At 29.9% G+C, this 19,336-nt stretch overlaps 1 protein-coding gene across 1 annotated transcript in view; it reads right to left on the bottom strand.

The window, feature by feature from the left end:
- Window positions 1-826: 826 nt before the first annotated feature.
- LOC107446547 (two pore potassium channel protein sup-9-like) overlaps window positions 827-19,336 on the bottom strand; it is a 97,862-nt gene continuing 79,352 nt past the window's right edge. The window contains exons 3-4 of the mRNA XM_071184367.2: window positions 4,371-4,688; window positions 827-3,510 (exon numbers count right to left, since the gene is read on the bottom strand). Of these exons, the coding sequence (XP_071040468.1) occupies window positions 2,996-3,510; window positions 4,371-4,688 (833 nt within the window). The 3' untranslated portion in view covers window positions 827-2,995. The remainder of the gene's footprint in view (window positions 3,511-4,370; window positions 4,689-19,336) is intronic.

Genomic DNA, 19,336 nt, shown 5'->3' on the forward strand with positions numbered 1-19,336 from the left:
AAATGTTTACTCTAAATGTTGCAGTAAATTTAAATTATAGCACAAAAATTTTTTCAAATGCCCTCATTTTACCATAATTACATATCAATATCTAAGAATGAACCAATGAATTATGTTAAATTTTGGGTGATTAACCTTTCTAGATATCTCGGCTCTCCTTAGGCCCAGTTTTTTCGTGCTGATGAGTCCGAGGTTTACTCGCTGCAACGATGATTACCCATGATATTTACTCCTGGGGTCACTTAAACTAATTTCATATAGGTATTGTGATAGCAATTGGGGATCACCAAAAATCAAAAGTAGTCCTACAATCAGTCCATTGTGGAACAATTAAAACAAAAGACTTTTTAAATAGCTTTGATCATTAAAACGTTTGTTTATAATTTTGAAAAGAATCAATATCTCGGCAAAATCTTACGCGATACATTCCACTACGCGTACAAAATGAACTTACTATATAGAAGACCCCACTTCTTTGAGAATTTCGTCCATTTACTTTATATTTCAGATTAACCTCTGAATCCGTGTTGAATAAAATTGACATAATTTGAAATACGAGGTTTGAAAAATGAAAATAACTCAAAAGGCAAGTTTTAGAACATGGGTGTACCTTTAACATGCAGAAGTATCTCAAAATGCGTGTTGCAGAAAAATTGCACGTAACCTTAGAATGCGTATTGCAAAAAATTGCACGAAACTCAAAAGGCTTCATTGCAGAAGAATTTCACGCAATTAAAATTGCATATTGTAGAAAAACTGCACGACACTCAATATGCGCATTGTAGAAAAGGTTAAGCAAAAAAAATAAACAGGCTAGGAACGAATGTTTTTTTTTTTAAATGGGCATGACTCAACATACGCAATTAAGAAAATGTGTATCGCTACTTATAAACAATATGGACAAGACTTAAGAATTGATTCTGTTTTTTAAACTATTATGGCTATTTGCAGATTAAATAAATTAAATATTTAATAATAAATATAATAAAGTTAAAAGAAAAACTGAGCGAATTTTCATATTGATTTGTATGCGCCTTTTTCAATAAAATAAAATGAAAGTAGGTTAAAATGGAGAAGGAGCATTTTGTTCAATTTCTTTCATACGCATTTTGAACTATACTTTCTCAAATATTTCCGGCAATATCTATACTCGTAAATGCACATTGTGAGCTACATATACTTTATCAAACATGCATTTGAAACTATGTTCATCCTTTTAAATGCGCATTTTAAGTTATATGTATTATTTCATACGCGCATTTTTAATTCCTTACAAACGCATTTCGGCCTATGCTCATTTTCTTCAAATACTTACTTTAATGTATGTTTAGTTGCTTAAATACTTGCTTTTGATCTAGATTCACGTTTACTAACCCGTATTTCAAGTTTTGATGATACTCTTAACTCGCATTTTTTGATATGTCAAAAGTAAAGATCCCTTAAAGTAGCTTAATTATTCAGAAAATACAAGCAATTTAGGTGAGATTAGTTATAAATGAGGGAGATTAAGAGATAGTTTGAATTCAAATCTAAAAGTTATCATAAAACTCCCTCACATCACTGTAGTCTTCCGAAAGAAATTTTAGAAACTCCAACTATTTTTTATTACATTTTTAAAAATCAGTAACTCCTATTTTGGACACACTGTACCAAATATATTGTGAAATAGCTTATTCAAAGAGCTGCAGAAAAGATATTCAGTGATGTCCGATTTAGTACTTATCAAAACAGCAAACAACTGTTCGGCTAACACGAGAACTCTTTCACTTGCTGTCCTTAGGTCACTTCAAAATGAGAGCTATCGATTCGTGTCGGTTGTAAGACCGTAAGAATGATGTCATTTCTCTCCCATTAGAAACAATTTAACTCATGACTCCATAACAACCTCAGACTTTTAGTCGGGAGAAGTTCTCGAGATAGCTGGACAGTAAATAGTTTGCTGAAATAAATATGAAGTTAGTAGCACTAAAAAAATTTTCTAATTCGTTAGTTGAAAGCAACTAATGGAATCAAGTTACAAAAGTTAGTATGTTTCTGAATTGTCAAAAAGTGTGTTGAACCATAATTACGTTTCATACTTGCTACATACCTTGATATGGTGCTAAGTTGAGCTCTATTATTGTACTGCTTCACACGACACTTGCATTCAGTTTGAATCTAAACGTGACTTCATTTAACACCTTATCAAAGTCATCATCAAAATCGTATCTCATTAAAGAGCATGGATATTATGGGGCAGATTTGAACCAATTTTTTGTGGAATTATTTTAAGGACAGCATTTTACCCTCGATGCAGTTTGCGAAGGAGAATATTTTATTTCAAACTTTTTTTGACAATTTGAAGTTTTAAGAAATTATATAATTTTTTTTTATTCAAACCTTTTGCATTGGCGGTTCAAGTTCAGCATCTAGTATTACGCTAAACAACAGAAATTTTAAAAATGTTTGATGCTTGGAAATTGTATATTAAATATCATAATTTCAATTGGGTCGGCTGTTCAACGACGGTTATAAAAAAAAATAAAAAAAAAATTCAAAAACGCACTGTATGTACAGTTTCTGTAATTACAGTTTAAGGAAAACTGTAAGTACAGTATTTGTTATTTCAAATATGTTCTAACTAGCTTGTAAAGATGCGTATCACACGACTAAAACAGACTTCGTGAAATAGAAAGAGAAAAAAAACTTGTTATTACAGTAAATCCCCCAATTTATATGTTTTTTTGTGATTTAGGAACTAGCTAGCCTAGAACTGTTTTAACAAACTATAGTCTATTAAAATAAATAATAATATTTGTCACAAATTCTTTGAAAGACAAAATTTTCCTGTAAATTTGTAGAGTGAAAATGTTGAGCGAAATACATTGCAGAGGCCATACTAACTTTTGTAACAGTCTGCTGTTGAAAAAAAAAATTCCTTTACTTTGAGAAATTGGTTCTATTTCGTATTGGTCTGTTGTTCAATTTGTTGTAGTTCATTAAAAGTAAGCATGTGTCATATGGACAACCTCTTTCTCCTGATGTCTGGAAACTCCATGCACAGGTCAGAATCGGATCTCAACGATTCCATTATATTGTCTCTCATATCTATGGGACTTATAATGTGCATGGGCAGGCCATGAGGAGATCTACTAAGAGACCTACTCCTGTAACGATAAGGCTTTTCCATTGTCTTCCTTCTGCGCATAGGACAGAAGGCGTGGCACGTACAAAGAGAGTCATCGTCTTCCGAGTCCGATTCTTCGGGGGGACCCAGTCCCGAGATGATGCTACCGTTAGCTGTTATAACGTCCCCTTCTAGACGCACAGCTTCTTGAGCTGCACACTGTGCTTCGGCTTCATCCCGCCGCTCGTCTTCTGTGTTCATGGTGAGGAATCGGAGAACGAGAAGGTTCATGCCTGCAGACACAACAGATAGACCGAAGAGTATAAAGACTAAACTGAAGGCAACATATTCCGGTTTGCTCTGGAGTGCGCTCTCCTTCTGCAGTGCCACGTAATCACCAAAACCTGAAACAGACAAGTACAGTGAGCCACTTTTTATTCTAATAACCACACATATGCCAATTCATTAGAGCTAACTATTAAGTTTTTGAATCAAACACAAAACGCACTTTCTCTAAGTTTTTTTCGATTTAATTGGAAGTTTAAACCTCAAAAAAAAGGGGGCACAATCTTAAGAAAATGAGTTTAATAGTTTAGTCACAAGAAAGTGGGTGAAAGTTTGAACGTCTTAATATTAGTTTCACTTTTTACATTTTTTTTTTATAAATCGTATTTTTAAATTTTCATTCACAAATTAAAAATTTGTAATTTTAGGTTCTTTTTGCGGATAAAAAGGCTCGTGTAGGTAATTAGTTTCCATTATTAGTTAATGATAGTTCATTTTTAATATCTTATGATATACCACAATCATACTAGAATATTATCCATTATCAGTTTCATTCTTTAATTACAATTATAATTCAGTATCAATTTTAATTTTTTGTCTTTGATGGTCTCCTATGGATATAGTGCATAATAAATGGGGTTCTGTTACTAGTTCTGTTTCTGATAACCTATAGATTTTCTAATAAGTGAGTGGCTGATAGATTTCATTTCTAATAAGTGAATTGCACATAGATTTCGTTGCTAATAAATAAACAGTCGATAGATCCAGTTTCTAATAAGTAAACTGCCTACAGAATCGATTCCTATCTGTCCTTTGGTTTCTTATAAATGGTCATAAGTTTGCTAAGCATTGTTTTATGAAATCATTCTAAAATCTACGCAATCTCACATAAAAACAAGCATGTTTTTATTATATTTTCTTAAACGCATTTAACGTTACGTCTCGTTAATAGAAATGGTAGATTGGGTTAAAAACTTACCGATTGTGGTGAGTGTAATGAAGCAGTAATAGAAAGAATCAAAATAGTCCCATCTCTCGTACTTAGAGAATGCTGCTGCACCTGTCGTCATGACAACAGTAGAGAGGATGGAGATGAGACAGATGAGGTTTGTCTCAGAGACTTCAGTGTTCCTCATGCCTATCCCCCTCTTGAAGTGTTTGAGGAGGTAGGCCACAAAGGTGTTGAGTCTCTCTCCTATACTCTGGAAGACTACCAGGCCCAATGGAATACCTGCCAAAGCGTAGAACATGCAGAAGGTTTTTCCACCATAGGTGGCCGGAGTGGAGTGACCATAGCCTGGAACATACAGAACCATTTTAGAATTTAAAAATGCATTTTTATGAGTAGTCTGTCCAAAAGGAATTCGAATAAAAGTAAAGACTCCATAACTCTCGAATATGTTATGTAAAGTGCATTTACATATTTCGAAGTAACCTCCATTTCCCGTAATGTAACGGAGCGCAAAATTTAATAAAAGTAAGTACCCTGAATCACTTTTAATCTAAGGGTCAGATTTTCACATATTAAAACATAATCTTCAAGGGTTTCATCTTAAACATGCTTATTAATTAATGCAGACTATATTCTAAACTGTAAAATCGGAAACAAAAACCTACATACACTGAATAAACGTATCTTTTTTGCTTTGACGAAGTCGAATTTTAAGCCCTCAAAAAATATTGGGTAACCACAACCAAGAAAATAGGATACCACTGGGGATGTTAGAGGAGCAGTCCAAAGTTTGGATCCCTTAAAGTTAATTTCCTTTTTTACGTATTTCGTTATATTTCAAAAACAATAGGAAATATATTTGCGTACAATTATGAATTTGTTAATACAAAGATACTTCTATACAAAAAATATTTTTTGATAATTGTTTATTATTATTTCGCTTAACAATAGTCGAACGTATTTTGACCTATATACTTGAAAGTACATACTTCATATATAAATAGTTCATTTTCAATTTTGCAGTTTTAATTGACAAAACATAAATTTGGAGCATAATCGGTGGAATAGGTGTTGATATGTCTTTTTTACTCATTTATTCCATTGAATGGGCTTCGAATTGACCTCCACTCGCCTTTAATATACTTCTGTAAAAGTTTCAGAAACATATCTTCATTCGCAAATGATTCGCATTGATATCCTTCAACCTAGTTCTAATAGTCAAGTTTTCGATTTCAGAAATAAAAGATCAGCAAAAAATTTGTTCAAAGAGTGTTTGCAAAACTTAAAACAAGTATTACGTCGGTGAGCTTTTTATTCTGGACGAAGGACAAAATGCGTGTTTAGGAAATTTGATTCGGTTTTTTTTAACTTCTCTTATGAATTTTTTTAACGAATTAACTATTGTACCCAAATAAATCCACAATAGGATGTCATTCATAAAGACTTTAAAAGTTTACAAGATTGTCTTCATAATATTGATGCTGAACACCCGTTGTACTAATTTAGATTTTTAAACTCCCTTAATCGTTTAGTGTTCTGAATATAATGTAATCAAATGAAACTGCATCATACTTAGCCACTCCAAAATCTGGGCAGCAATTTTCTAGTTTAATATTTCTAATTATTGCCCTTAATGACCCTATTTGGCCTTTTCTTACTTATTCTTATTCTTAACCTTTTTTTCAGATCAGCTAACACATTTTTAAAGAAAGGAAAACTAGCATTATAATTGGGGCCCATTACAGAAAAATCTCCAAAAAAGAGTCGATAAAGGCAGCTGAATTGTAAATGAACGTCCGTAAAGATTATACTTTGTGTTTAAAAAAGTATAAGTACAAAATCTTCTCGTTTAATTGTTAAATTTGCGTTGAACACTCAAAAAGTTCATTTTTTTACGTTTCTTAAACGCGTTTTTTGAACTAGGTTTTGAATAAAAAATTTTAAGAAACTTGCTGCTACAGGATACTCGATTGTATACAGGAAAGAGAAGTGTAGTCAGAAAACAAAGACAATCAATCAATTGGACACCTACACTCGCAATAAATATTTCGAAATGCAATTTTTAAACTTCCTTTCTAATAGGAACAAATAGGACAGCTCTTAAGTAGAGATCATTAGCTGGAAATTGCTTTAATAGCGTTCAATAAACTATTTCAAATCGAATAACTGAAATTCGACCCTTTCTCAAAAGTCAGACGCCATTAGAATTTAGTAAGAGCCGAAAAGAGGAGAAAGATCGTTTAACTGAAACAAAAATTTGATTTCTGAAAACACTGAAACACTGAAATTTCTTGATTAATTTTAAAAACTGGAGTATTTATTCTATCGAATCGATTATGATTTCATTCGATTTAGCGTTTAGTATTTATAACACTTAATACTTCACTTGCTATATAAAAATATCAAGCGCTTAAATAGGTAAAAAACTTTTAGTGTTTTACTTTAAACCTTAATAATTTCTAAACTGTTCTGTTAAAAAAATAATAAAATATCTGAATAAATGCATCACTTGTCCAGTTAGCATGTTTAGTTGTCTTCTGTTTTTGAGTTTAGTAAATTCAAAATGGAGGCTAAGGCGTAACTCGAGAGAGGGGCAAACTTCAGAAATTTATACTGGATCTAGAAACAGTTTATACTAGAACTGACTTAAAATATTCAGTCAACAAGGGGATTACTTGCGAATAATACACGAAAAGTTCTGCTAATGCCAATATCAATCTCAGCCCCCACAACAAAGAATATTATTGTATTTAACTCAATTTTTCATTTTGAATTTATATATTTAACTCAAACTAATGTTTTGCAAAGTTTGTTAAGTGTGATAGCGCTATTTTTTTTATGAAAGAAAGTGTCTTCACTGATACCTAGCATACTAAAGTCATCCAACAAAGTAATTCCGAACAATGTGACAATTTTGTATAAACTTAATATGTCCTCAAAGAAAGGGAAGTTTAGACGTAATATTTAAATATTTTTGTGAAATTGAATAAAAATATATTTCGCCAAAATGTGTGACGGCATTCAATGGCGACTATTAGCACGAAAAAAACTGGCCTCTAAGAGTATGCGAAATCATAAATACGAATATTTTTAGGATTATTTTAGAACAGAAATATCAAGCTTTAAGAGGCCTCTTTCTTCTCGACCAAACTCAAATATCTTAAATTCTAAGTATGATTTTAATCCTAATTTTTCGGCACCATCCCAATCGAATTTCTTCAGTTTGAGCAATAATAAAAACAAATTTTAAAGAATCCAAAAACAAACAAACAAAAACCATTCAACTACTTTCACAAAATAACTAATCACTTCATTTTATTGCTTTACATTCTTGAGAAAAATTTTGCAGAATTTTTAAAAGTTGTCAAGTGCTTTTTTATCTAATCTAATAAAGCAGCGCTTACATTTCATTTTTTTAAAGCATAATGCTTTTAAATGATACTTTATCATCAAAGGTTTGTTAGAAATAGAAAAAAAAACATCGTGAAACCGAAAATCAAAAATTTCACGCAAAATCCAAAATGACAAAGCAAGTTAAGAATGTTCCTCTTTTGTCATCTTATAAAGAAAAGCAAGAAATAAATTGAATCATTTTGAGGCAAATATTTCAAATGCGTAACACTTAATGAAATTAACTCGTGAAACTCATTCTTTTTCCCCTCCTTAAAAATAAAATTATAGTCGGGAATTAGTTCAGCTTTTTTCTTTTTTCTCTTCATTCAAAGTTTCATTAAATTTCGTGTTTTGCATTTTGATGTGACATAACAAAATAAGAGACGGGTCATTAAAATCTCAGAGGACAGAGAAATAATCAGCGTAACTTTAAAGGGCCGTTGTTTGTCTTCTAATCAAATAAGGAATTTTCGCATTCTAAGGAAGACACATTTCCTTGGAAAACATTAGGAACGAATACTGGTGGAGAGGAATCTCTCATTTAAAATATAAACTTGAACTCTTGTATTAAATTTTACTCGACATTAGCACACTAACGCAGAACTTGTATGTTATTGTTATTAAAATAATAAATACGACTAAGGACGAATGAAAACGCAGACTGTTACAGAAATATGTAATTATAAGAGAATCACGTAAAGAAAACAAGAAAAAACAAAAAGAATAAAAGAGAAAGCAAAAAAAATTTCTTTAAAGACGAATAAAAAAAATTCAAAAAATTAACAGTATTAATTAATTGTAAATTAAAATAAAAGCTAATTCACTATGAAAAGATATAACTTCTTTTTAAGCACTCACTATTATATCTGAAAAATTAGTGCTGTCTGTAATACTATTAATACTAGGGAGGAAAAGGTGGCAACCACATGTTTAATTTTGCCTCTAAACGTTAGTCCACCAAAGAAAAAAAAATTAGCCAGTTTTGGACCTAGAAACCACAGGTCAGAATTTGGTCTCCAATTGTTGCAGGAAATCACTAGTCCTTGTTAGTAAACTAAAAATTTTCGTTATACCATTTAACAAAAAAAGCTATCAAAAAATATTTTAGGCTATATTTAACCTAGAAACTACAAGTTCAAGTTCACCTTTTGACTCCAAAGTAGGAAAGGAAAACACTAAAGTTGCCACAAAAATCATAGTAAGAAAATAACAATAAAGTTTTTGATTTCAATTGCAAAAACATAGACAATTATCGAATTACATTTTTCTCCAATGATTGTAGAGAAACGGGGGAGAAGGGGTGAGGATGTCACTTGAGCTTAATTCTCAGACAAATTTTTTTAAGAAATATTAAACTATTAAAAAAAATGTCATTAAAAAGTTAAAATGTAGTTTTTAATGTTGTAGTAAAAGTTAAATGTAGTATATATATATATATATATATATATATATATATATATATATATATATATATTTCGACACATTATAAAGATTAATTTCTATCTTAGGATAATTATTGTGTATTTCAAATTTCACTACTTAAAGAAATGTGACTGTGTTCTTCAACAAACTTATGGTATCTCCAAGGGAAATAATAATAGTACTAATGTTTTCAATATTTTCTTTTTCTCCAAGAATATAGATTCGCTAAATCATTTGATAATATTTATTTTTCGACGAATTTCTTCGTTCTCGGAAGATGATCTTTTGGCTATTCATTTTGATGATTTTAAAATTTCAGCTCAGCAAATTTATTCAAGTGAATTTATTTTCATCAAAATTAATATTTTCAAGATTTTTAAAATGAATGAAGATGGGAAAATTACATATAAACTTTTTGACAAAATAAATTATTTTAACTTTTTAAAAAGAGTACAGACTTTAATTCCATCTTAGCCAAGAAGATAGTTTTCGAAAATTTTTACCACTCTAATTCTTAGGTTTTACAGGAATAATTCTAATTATAAAGAGTATTTAAGAGAGACTGATCAATTTAAAACAGATTTAATTAAAAACCATTTTCTTGATTCATTCATTCAATTTCATTTTAATAAAATTTGAAAGCATTAATTCATTTTTTCTGATTATAGGATTAGCTCTGATTCATTTTTAAGGTAGGATCTAATTATGATAAGCTATTAATAAAACCACTGGGCGGAATAGTTTCAATGTGTGACCTTTTATGCTGGATTAATTTATTTGTTAAGTAAACTTCTAAATTATAGCCTTTATAAAGTAATTTTAAATTTTAATTTTAATTGTCTAGAGTAATAAACAGCTTAATTTCCATTTATGGTTAGATTTTTTTAGTAAGTATGAATAGAGCTTTTTGGAGCAATTTTTGATTAATAACAAAATTATTATTTTAAAATTTGACAAAAAAAAAACTCGTTAAAAATTGCTCAAGATATGAGAATTTAAAGTAGCTTATTAGTAGCTCTATTCTGCATATGTACCGAAAGGATTTGAAAAATTTTCATAAGCAAAAAAGATTGAAAAACAAATTCCTATTTTTGCAGTAAGTCTTTGGAAAATTGTAACTTTTGAAAAAAGTCTAATTTAAATATCTTGAAAATTTAAAATGTTTTTATCATTTTTCAAAGCAGTTTCTGTACTTTTTGAAAGAAAGCTTTAAAGAGGGGGGTTTTCCGCAAGTTATATTTTGTACTATTAAATAAGTGTTTTTTTTTTTTAAAAAAATGGCATCGCCATTGTAGAGGATGCCTCCTAAAATATTCTTTCCTAATACCATCACGTGTACGAACGATTATTATAAGGTATTATGATTTGTATTAAATTTTCTCTTATGATACAGAATGAAATTTGTGGAAAACCGCTTATCATTCAGAGCGTTTTTTTTAAATACAAAAATTAATTAACACATTGCTAAAAACAAGATATTCAAATCGATATTTTTCATTAGTTACCAAATACGATTCAATACAAAATTATAAAAATTTCGTATGCAAAATATAAAAGATCTACTTTAAATGCTCCCATCTTGTGCAATTTTTAACAAAGTGCTTTCAGATTTTGAAATAATAATTTTTTAATGCGTTAAAAATTGCTTCAAAAATATAGTTTAATTTTATTGAATATTTTTAAGGCTATTGAGGAAAAAACATAAGATATGAAGTTTTTTTTTTATTAAAGTAATCATGTATCTTCAAATATTTAAGCTAGATGTAGAAAGTTTTATGCAATTATTGCAAATAACAAACAAAATAATCGATATCAGTTACAACCTCATTGCTATATTTTCTGTCATGGCGTAAAAATACTTGTTTTTCTTTCACAATTTATTACCTGTCTCTCAAACCTCTGAAAATTTTAAACTTTATTGATAAGTATAAGAAATCGCATGACCTAAGCACTTCTCAAGTAATAAATTAATCTAAGTATTTCTTGAGAAAAAATTTCAAAAACTGAAATTGTCTTTTCTATAATTGTAAGGTAGCGTAAAATCAATGCCTTTTTCCCTAAAATTCATATATTTAATTAAAATCGTATATTTCTTAATAATAAGAACAAACAAGAAGTTCTAAAAATAATATGTTTTTTATTTTCGCTTGCTCAAAATATTTTACTTTGATATTTATTTCAATTTAAAATAATTTACTTTAGAAATGCTATTCTACAAAGATTAATTGGTATGTATAATTGAAATGCTGTTCATTAAATGAAAACCATAATGAGGTTGTTAAATCTTTAAAATGTTAATCTACTCGAAAAGTTAAAATAAGCAAATATGCACCTCAGGAAACAGAAAGAAGGAAAGAAAAATACTCAAACTCTTCGTCGACAGTCGAATTCCATTTTAGCAAATTCCGAGGGACCGAAATAATCACTACACAATAACGAAAATCGATCTATCGATATGACGAATTTTAAACAGTAACCAAAATTATTTTGTCACACTGGAATTTTTCGTCAAAAAAATTTAGAAACACTTTAAAGTTTTGATATATTTAAACTCTACACTTAGAAACATATTACTGCAACTCTTTTCATTGTTTAGTTTGCATGCTATGCACTTCTTGATGCTCTTTTCAGTTACATCGGAAAACTTTCAAAAGCTCACAAAAACTAATATATTAAAACAAACAATGAATTTGTTAAAACTATTTATCGGATAAATATGTGTTCCTTTTTTCTTCTGTATAAATAACTTGGAATTAGTAAGCATTGCAAACTTCTTTAAATTATGTACAGTCGACCAAATATTTAAAAAAAAGCCCGGAATAACTTTTAATCTACTGCTCGTATCTTCATATTCTAGAATTCAATCTTAAGAGTTCGAAGGGGTGATCTCAAATATTTTAATTAATTAGCACCGACGACATTTTAAGTTAGGAAATCAGACATAAAAACGTACTTTTTCTGAATAAACCCACTTTTTTTTTTTTTTTTTTTTTTGACGAATTCGGATTTTTAAATTTCGACGGATTCGAATTTCTTCAAAATAAAGGAGGGTTTAGCTGCAATGGGGAAAATATGGTGGTGCCAATAGTTTGGTCAGGAAAAGTGGTTTAAAGTTTGTATCTTTTAATGTTATTTTTACTTATTTTGTATTTCGCCTTATCTTAAGAACTTTTTAAGCGAATTGAAAAAGTTTTGTACACAATTAAAAAACTCGTTTATTCAAAGAAAATTCCATTCAAAATATAACTTTTAGTAAATATTATTATTTTTTATTATTCTATTTTCTAATTGTCGAAATAATTTTTACATCACCCACATATTTTTACATCATTTTAAAGAAAGCAATTTTAAATAGTAAAATACAAAATTTGAGCAAAATCAGTCAAATAGTTCTTGAGAAATCGAAAAGTCGTACTTTTAAAAATCGATTCCCTCATGAGTTCTTTATTTTAAAAGGTCGCTTTAAACTCAATCAAAGGTTAATCAAAAAGAGAAAAAGAAAAAGACAGAAAAGGAGATTACATGTCGCCATATATGAATCTTAACATTTATGTAGAAATTTTTCAAAATGAAAAAATGTAATAAATAGTCAATTCAGTAATGAAAAACATTCATTATTAAAATTTACGAAAGCTTCATCAATCAATCAATTTCATTTATTTATTATTATGGTAAATTTTTCTTTCTCGGGTGATTATTTTTCAGATCCGTTTCGTTACGATTAACGCATTGACAAAATGTTCTAAAATTTTTAAATCCACAATAATTGTATTTGTTGAAAAAAAAATGTTCAATGTTTAACAGAATGTTCCGTGCCATGTAAAAAGTAACAACCCATAAGAAAAAAAAGGGATGAATGAAAAGCAATTACGGGGGTTGGTGAGCGGTGTGCGTCGCAACACACGAATCGCAACGAATGCTTTCGTCGTGTCTTGGCATTCCTTGGGAACAACTGCACTCAGTTACAGCTGTGAGGGTACAGTCAGTTATGTGTCCTTAAAATGTTCATATTTAACGAGAGGTCGGTCGCGTACGGTCAGTGATACATTTTTAGCCTGTCCGGCAGATATGTGAAGTTTACGATCCTTCCTACTAGCATGCTGACAGAAGATTTTGCTACAATCACTTTCTCCACAGCTCTGTACCGAGCTTTATTGGACTCTTTTGGCTCGGAAGTCTTATACCACTTCTCAATTTTGCCCAATCCTTGCTCTGAAAGATTTTAATCTTCTCCGATGTTTCAAACATCATTTGGGTGGCAACCAGTATAACGATGACCAAGACATGAAAATGGTAGTGACCTCTTGGATAAGGGAGCAGGTGGCAAGTTACTTTGAAGAGGGTATTCTAAATCTAGTTGTAAGGTATGATAAATGTTTAAGCAAACTTGGCAACTATTTTGAAAAAAAATGTTTGAAAATCAAAATCAATGAAATCAGAGTTTGTTTGAAAATTAAAATTTGTTTCTTGATAATTTTCTTTCATTTGGCTTGTATTTTCAAACTGCCCTTACTTAAATAACAGGTCTCGTATATTTATGAGTGGGACAGCGAAATAAAGTCAAAATTTTAAAATCAAATTATAAGACCTTGATAGTGTGCCATTTCTCTCTTTAATATAGTTTTTAAAATGTTTATAAATAGTGAAGTTCTTCTAATTCATTCATCTTCAAATAATAATACATTATCTTTGCTACTACTGGAAAAAATATTTTCTGAAACAACGGAAAACCAGTTGTTGAATTTTTATTAAAACTGTAATTATGATAATATTTGTAGTGCGTATTACCAAGATTAATAGATTAATTGTGGGTTATCTGCGAAGGGTGATTTTCTACGGTTACTCAGGTCACCAAAGTGGTCTATATAGACCCCCAGGAGTCTATTTCACATAAGCGGGGGTCGATCTGAGCTAGGGGGTCGAATGGGGGTCGATCCGAACCGGAAGGGTCGATTGGTCGAAGTATTATCTGTATTTCTCAGATATGTGACAATTAGAAATAAAAGAAGAAGACTTGGAAATATATACACGTAATCTTCAAAAATTGAGGGACGATTTTAAACTGCGTTTTGTTGATTTGGAAAACATTGACATCCCTGATTGGATTATTGTGCCATTTTCTGCTCAAATTGAAAACGTGGACATCAACCTGCAAGATGAGCTTGCTGAATTATTATGGGGATTTGAAGCAAAGACGCTTTTTAAAAATTTAACAATAAGCAAATTTTGGACAAATATAAATATAATGCAAAAGTATGTAAGACTTTACGAAATAGCTCAGCCATTTATGATAGCATTTCCAAGTTCTTATATGGTTGAAGCCGGTTTCAGTCACGTAAATTCAATCTTAACTAAAAACCGAAATAAATTTAATGTGGAGTTTCGAGGGGATTTAGGATTAAAATTGACCAATTTTGAATAACGAACCTTGCAAAAAGAAGAAAAAGAAAAAAGAAAAATAACACCAGGCACACCCATGTGATTGATTAAGAAGCGATAAATCCGTAGTTACTTTACTTATTATTTCTACTTACTTATAATTACTTATTATTTCATAAATATTAAGGTATTTACATCTCAACATTAATATATTTTTCATAAAACTATTGTTACACTATGTACTATTGCTTTAATAAATGTTCAAAATCATAAAATAAGTGTACAAACACAGTATCTAATAGAGTTTTATTTTAATTAACAGAAAATTAATTCATGGGGGTCGATAGAGATTTCGAAGAATTATGTAGGGGTCGATGATCAAAAAAGTTTGGCAACCCCTGCTCTAAACTAATAAATACTTTATTAACTTTGCTTTTCAATACATAGTTTTCTTTAATTAACAACATTAACTAAGCATTGGTGTCAATAATAATATTTCAACAATTTTTAAGCAGTAGGCGATTTTCAACAGTTCCCCAAAACAAATAAGTATTTTTTCTCCATTAACTTTTCTTTTTAGTACATAGGCTACGTATTTATTTCAATTACTACGTATCACGAATCTTAAACATGATTGACATCAATAAAGGCTATTTTGTACGATTCCTCTGAACAAATCTTTACTCCATTACCTTTGCTTCTTAGTTCGAAGCTTAATTTTTTATTTCAATATGTGCTGATTACCTAAATGAAGCATCGTCGAAGTAAATAATAGTAGGGCACATTTTTATGTTTCACCTAAACGAATTCGTACCACTTAACATTGACTTTCACTGTATTTTAAATTATTTACCTTTTTTAGAAACGCGCTTTAAAAGAATAACTATAAATTGAGCACATGGTTTCAGATAACTTTAGAAATATTAATTTGGTGACGTAACCTCAACCTAAGCTACCACTTTAACGTTTTCATTGAATTTATCCGACTTATCATAGTAGAATTTTCTAGTGTCGCACAAAAATATTGCACTAAGAATTAACGTTATGCAAATTATAAAAAATTCCTTTCAGGGTATCAGTTCAAATAAAGTTTTGCATAGTAATTCATTTTGTAAAAAGTATGAAATTGCGCTGAAGAAAAGAAATAGGGTCAAAACTACCAGAAAACACTAAACTTTTCCGTATTTGTGACTATGGGAGCACCAAAAAGCACGGTAATTTTTCCTGAGGGCCATGGCTATCTTTTGGTAAATTAACACCAAAATATCGTTTTTTACTATGCTTTTTGGTAGAATTTGGTAAATATAACATGATACCTTAGATCATGGCATAAAACCATTTATTTGGTTAAATTTACATTTCAGCTTCATATTTTCTACTAAATGTTTAGTAATAAGAACTACAATTTTGAAAATCAGAATTTCCGATAAACCATTATCACGCGAAAGGACAAAAACACCAAATAAATGGTTTAAATACCGTATAGTTTGATATTATTACTAGAAATACATATATTTTTTTTTACCAGAAATGTATAAATTGCCATGCCAGTACAATATCATTGCCATGCCAGTACAGTAATTTTACCGGAATCTTTTTCTCAGTGTGCATTCGAATAATTATTTAATTTCGCTGAATTGAGGTTTAACAACTCCAACCGATAAAATTTATATAGTTAATGACACGCTTATTTCTCCACTTCCTTTCGTTTTCTTCCATTCCTCTTTTTTAGAAAGGGTTCTTCTTTCGAGATCCCCCGTATAAATATGATGAGATATTTTTTTTTTTGAAGCAATGTGTGCCGGTTTCTAAGCAAACTCTTCGTCTTTTTTTTATTTGAAACTTTATTTTTAATTTATTAAGGAAAAAATTTTATTTTTAAAACTCGACACTTATTTTAATTCTAAAGTAATGACATTCTCTAGTCTTTTTTATTAGCAAAATTACTTTTAGATTCCAATCATTCGAGGTGCTTTTTTCCGGGCATTTCCTTCCGGTGCTTCTTTTTCGGTGACAATTTTCATATCCAACACTTGAATCGTATTGTTTATCCTCTGAAAAATGTCTTAAAATGAAGCTGAAAGCCGTTTACTGATTTTAACTCTTGTGCCACTGAACTGTGCACCAAATCCTTAAATCCTTTCTATAATCAACTTCTTCTATAATCAATTATTTAAGCCAATATAATTATTTTGCTCTGTTTTAAATTCGCTTTTAAATAATTAAATAAGGAAATACAGTTATTTAATCATAATCACAAATTCGGAAAAAAATTCGTTTGGTCCAAGACTTTTTTCTTGTGGGTGGACTAACATGGTTTAATGTTTGGAGACAAAATTCAAACTTGCTGTTGTCCACTTCACAATTTTGTCAAAATTTGTTTGGCTTTTCCTGATGGATAGACTAAGGAAAACTTTTATTGGACTAACGTTTGGAGGTCGAATTCAAACTTTTGATTTCAAAGCTAAAACTTGTTTTGGCCATTACTTCTTTTGATGACAGGGCTAACATGTGCTAATGATTTCTTACAATGGGATAACGTTTGGAGGCAAATTTCAAACTAATGATACCCAATGTCACAAATTTGCCTAAAATTGTTTTATCTGTAACTTTTTTGATACTTGGGCTAAAGAAAAATAATTTCAGTGGGCAAACACAAGCTACGATTTCCTGAAATAGATTTTAGCGTTTGGAGGCATAATTCAAACTTGTAAAAGCAAACTTCAAGGACCTATTAATACTAGTTAAAACGAAATTCATATAACAACAAAAAAGGAAGCATCTTCTCCTTCAATCTTACTCATTTATTTTATGGCTCTCATCAATCAAAAGAGGAGTTTATTGCATGTCCTTTATTACTTAATAATTTTTTATTCCTTACGTCAGAAGAACACAATTATCAGCGAAAACTACAACAAATTAGCCTTTCTAGAGTCATCTGGAACACTTTGTTTATTTTGTTTATAGTTATGCTTAAAAAGAAATTTTTATAAAACAAAATAATTTAAAATCAATAACATTTGAAATTAAAAAAAAATAAGTTGCGTATTGAAAAGCTTTAGAAATGGAGAAATAGTATTAATTCGGAGAGAAACGCAAAAAATCGCCACATTAATTCGTTTCGACTCTAGATAAGAAGTGAAATGAAAGAAAATAAGCTATGTACAAAGAAGTAAAATGAATGTACAAATGGTAACAAGTTATTCAGGAGAAACGTAAAAAATTACCATGCTATTATTGACACCAATAATACTTAGGCAATTTAGGTAAGAGGTTCCATTGAAATAAAATAATAATAATAATGTATTTATGAAAAAGAAAGACTAAAGAAGAAAAACTGCTTTATTAATTTCGATATCAGGATCTAATTGAAACAAAAATAATAAGTTCTGTACTAAAAATCAAAATTAATGGAGAAATGGTATGAATTAGTTAAAGTAAAACGGAAAAATTCACCATACTATTATTGATACCAATTTTGGTAATAGGCAATTTCGTACAATAGTAATTACGGCAATAGGGGAGAAGGGGGTACAGTGGGTCAGGAGGTACAGTGGGTCAGTGAAGATATTTTTGTTTCAGTAAATTGTTTTCAGATGAAAAAATTTTGTAAAGTAGGCACGAAGCAACTCTACTCTGTGGAAAAAGGTAAACAGCTCAATTTGATTGTGGTGGGAAGAAAGAGTCATTTTATTTTCTGATCCTCTGTAGGAAATTTGAAGTAAGTAAGACTTTTTGTTATTACACTTTAAATTTGTCAATGAAATATGAGTTATGTGGTATGTTTATATAGTCTAACTGATCTCATTTCGTATGATATTTTATTTAAATGAATATTTTGAAGAGCAAGAGTTTGAGGTGAAATATACTAAAATGGTACATGTGGGGCACACTGGGTCACTTGAAATGGGGTACAGTGGGTCGATGACCCACTGTACCCCCATTTATATATTCATTGTCCTTCTGTTAATCTTTTACACTTTAATGTTTAAATGACCTTAATTTAATTTGTATACTAGTTTATTAAATAAAAGAGTTTATACATATTGTTCGCAATGGGGCATTTGGTATTCCATGTGAAACAAGTAAATAAGTGATACATTTATTGAAATAAACTATTGAAATTCATTTTGTTGACCCCAGTCTGTGGAAATGCAAAAACCCAATTAGCTATCTTAAGTATAGTCCACTAAATTAGTATAAATATTTACACTTAAGTAAGAAATAAAGAGAAAAAGACTTAATGATAAGAAGCGAGGGAGAAATAAACGAACAAAAATTTACAAGCAATTACAATACAGCTCAACTGAAGAGGAGGAAGAATGGAAAGAATCTTCAAACGAATCTGACTTTGAGGATTTGGAACTTGAAGAAGATTTTAATATTGACATTGGAGATTTCGTATTAGTAACAGTTCATGGCAAAAAAAATACAGTTTTAAACACTATCTTGCTGAAGTCGTAGGCAAGAAAGAAAATGAATTTGAAGTTCACTACATGAAAAGAATTCAGCCAGGTTATGCCTTTATCTTTGATGAGGCAGACATTTATACAGCAGACAGTAAAGATATAGTGAGAAAGTTGCCTAAACCAAATGTATTTCAAGGAACTAAGAGAACAATGACAAAACAGACTTTTGCTGTAGATTTCCTGTCATATAATGTTCATTAGTTATTGTAAATTAAGTTTTTGATTTAATGTCTTAAAAATAACTATGCAACCAAAAGTTTTGTAAACTAAATAGCACTTAAAATAAAGTAATGTCTAATTACAACCTTTCTCTTTAATTTTTTTATGCAA

The sequence above is a fragment of the Parasteatoda tepidariorum genome, chromosome 10 (assembly GCF_982258835.1).
Source record: "Parasteatoda tepidariorum strain Cologne lab strain chromosome 10, Ptep-v5.0, whole genome shotgun sequence".
Lineage (NCBI taxonomy): Eukaryota > Metazoa > Arthropoda > Arachnida > Araneae > Theridiidae > Parasteatoda > Parasteatoda tepidariorum.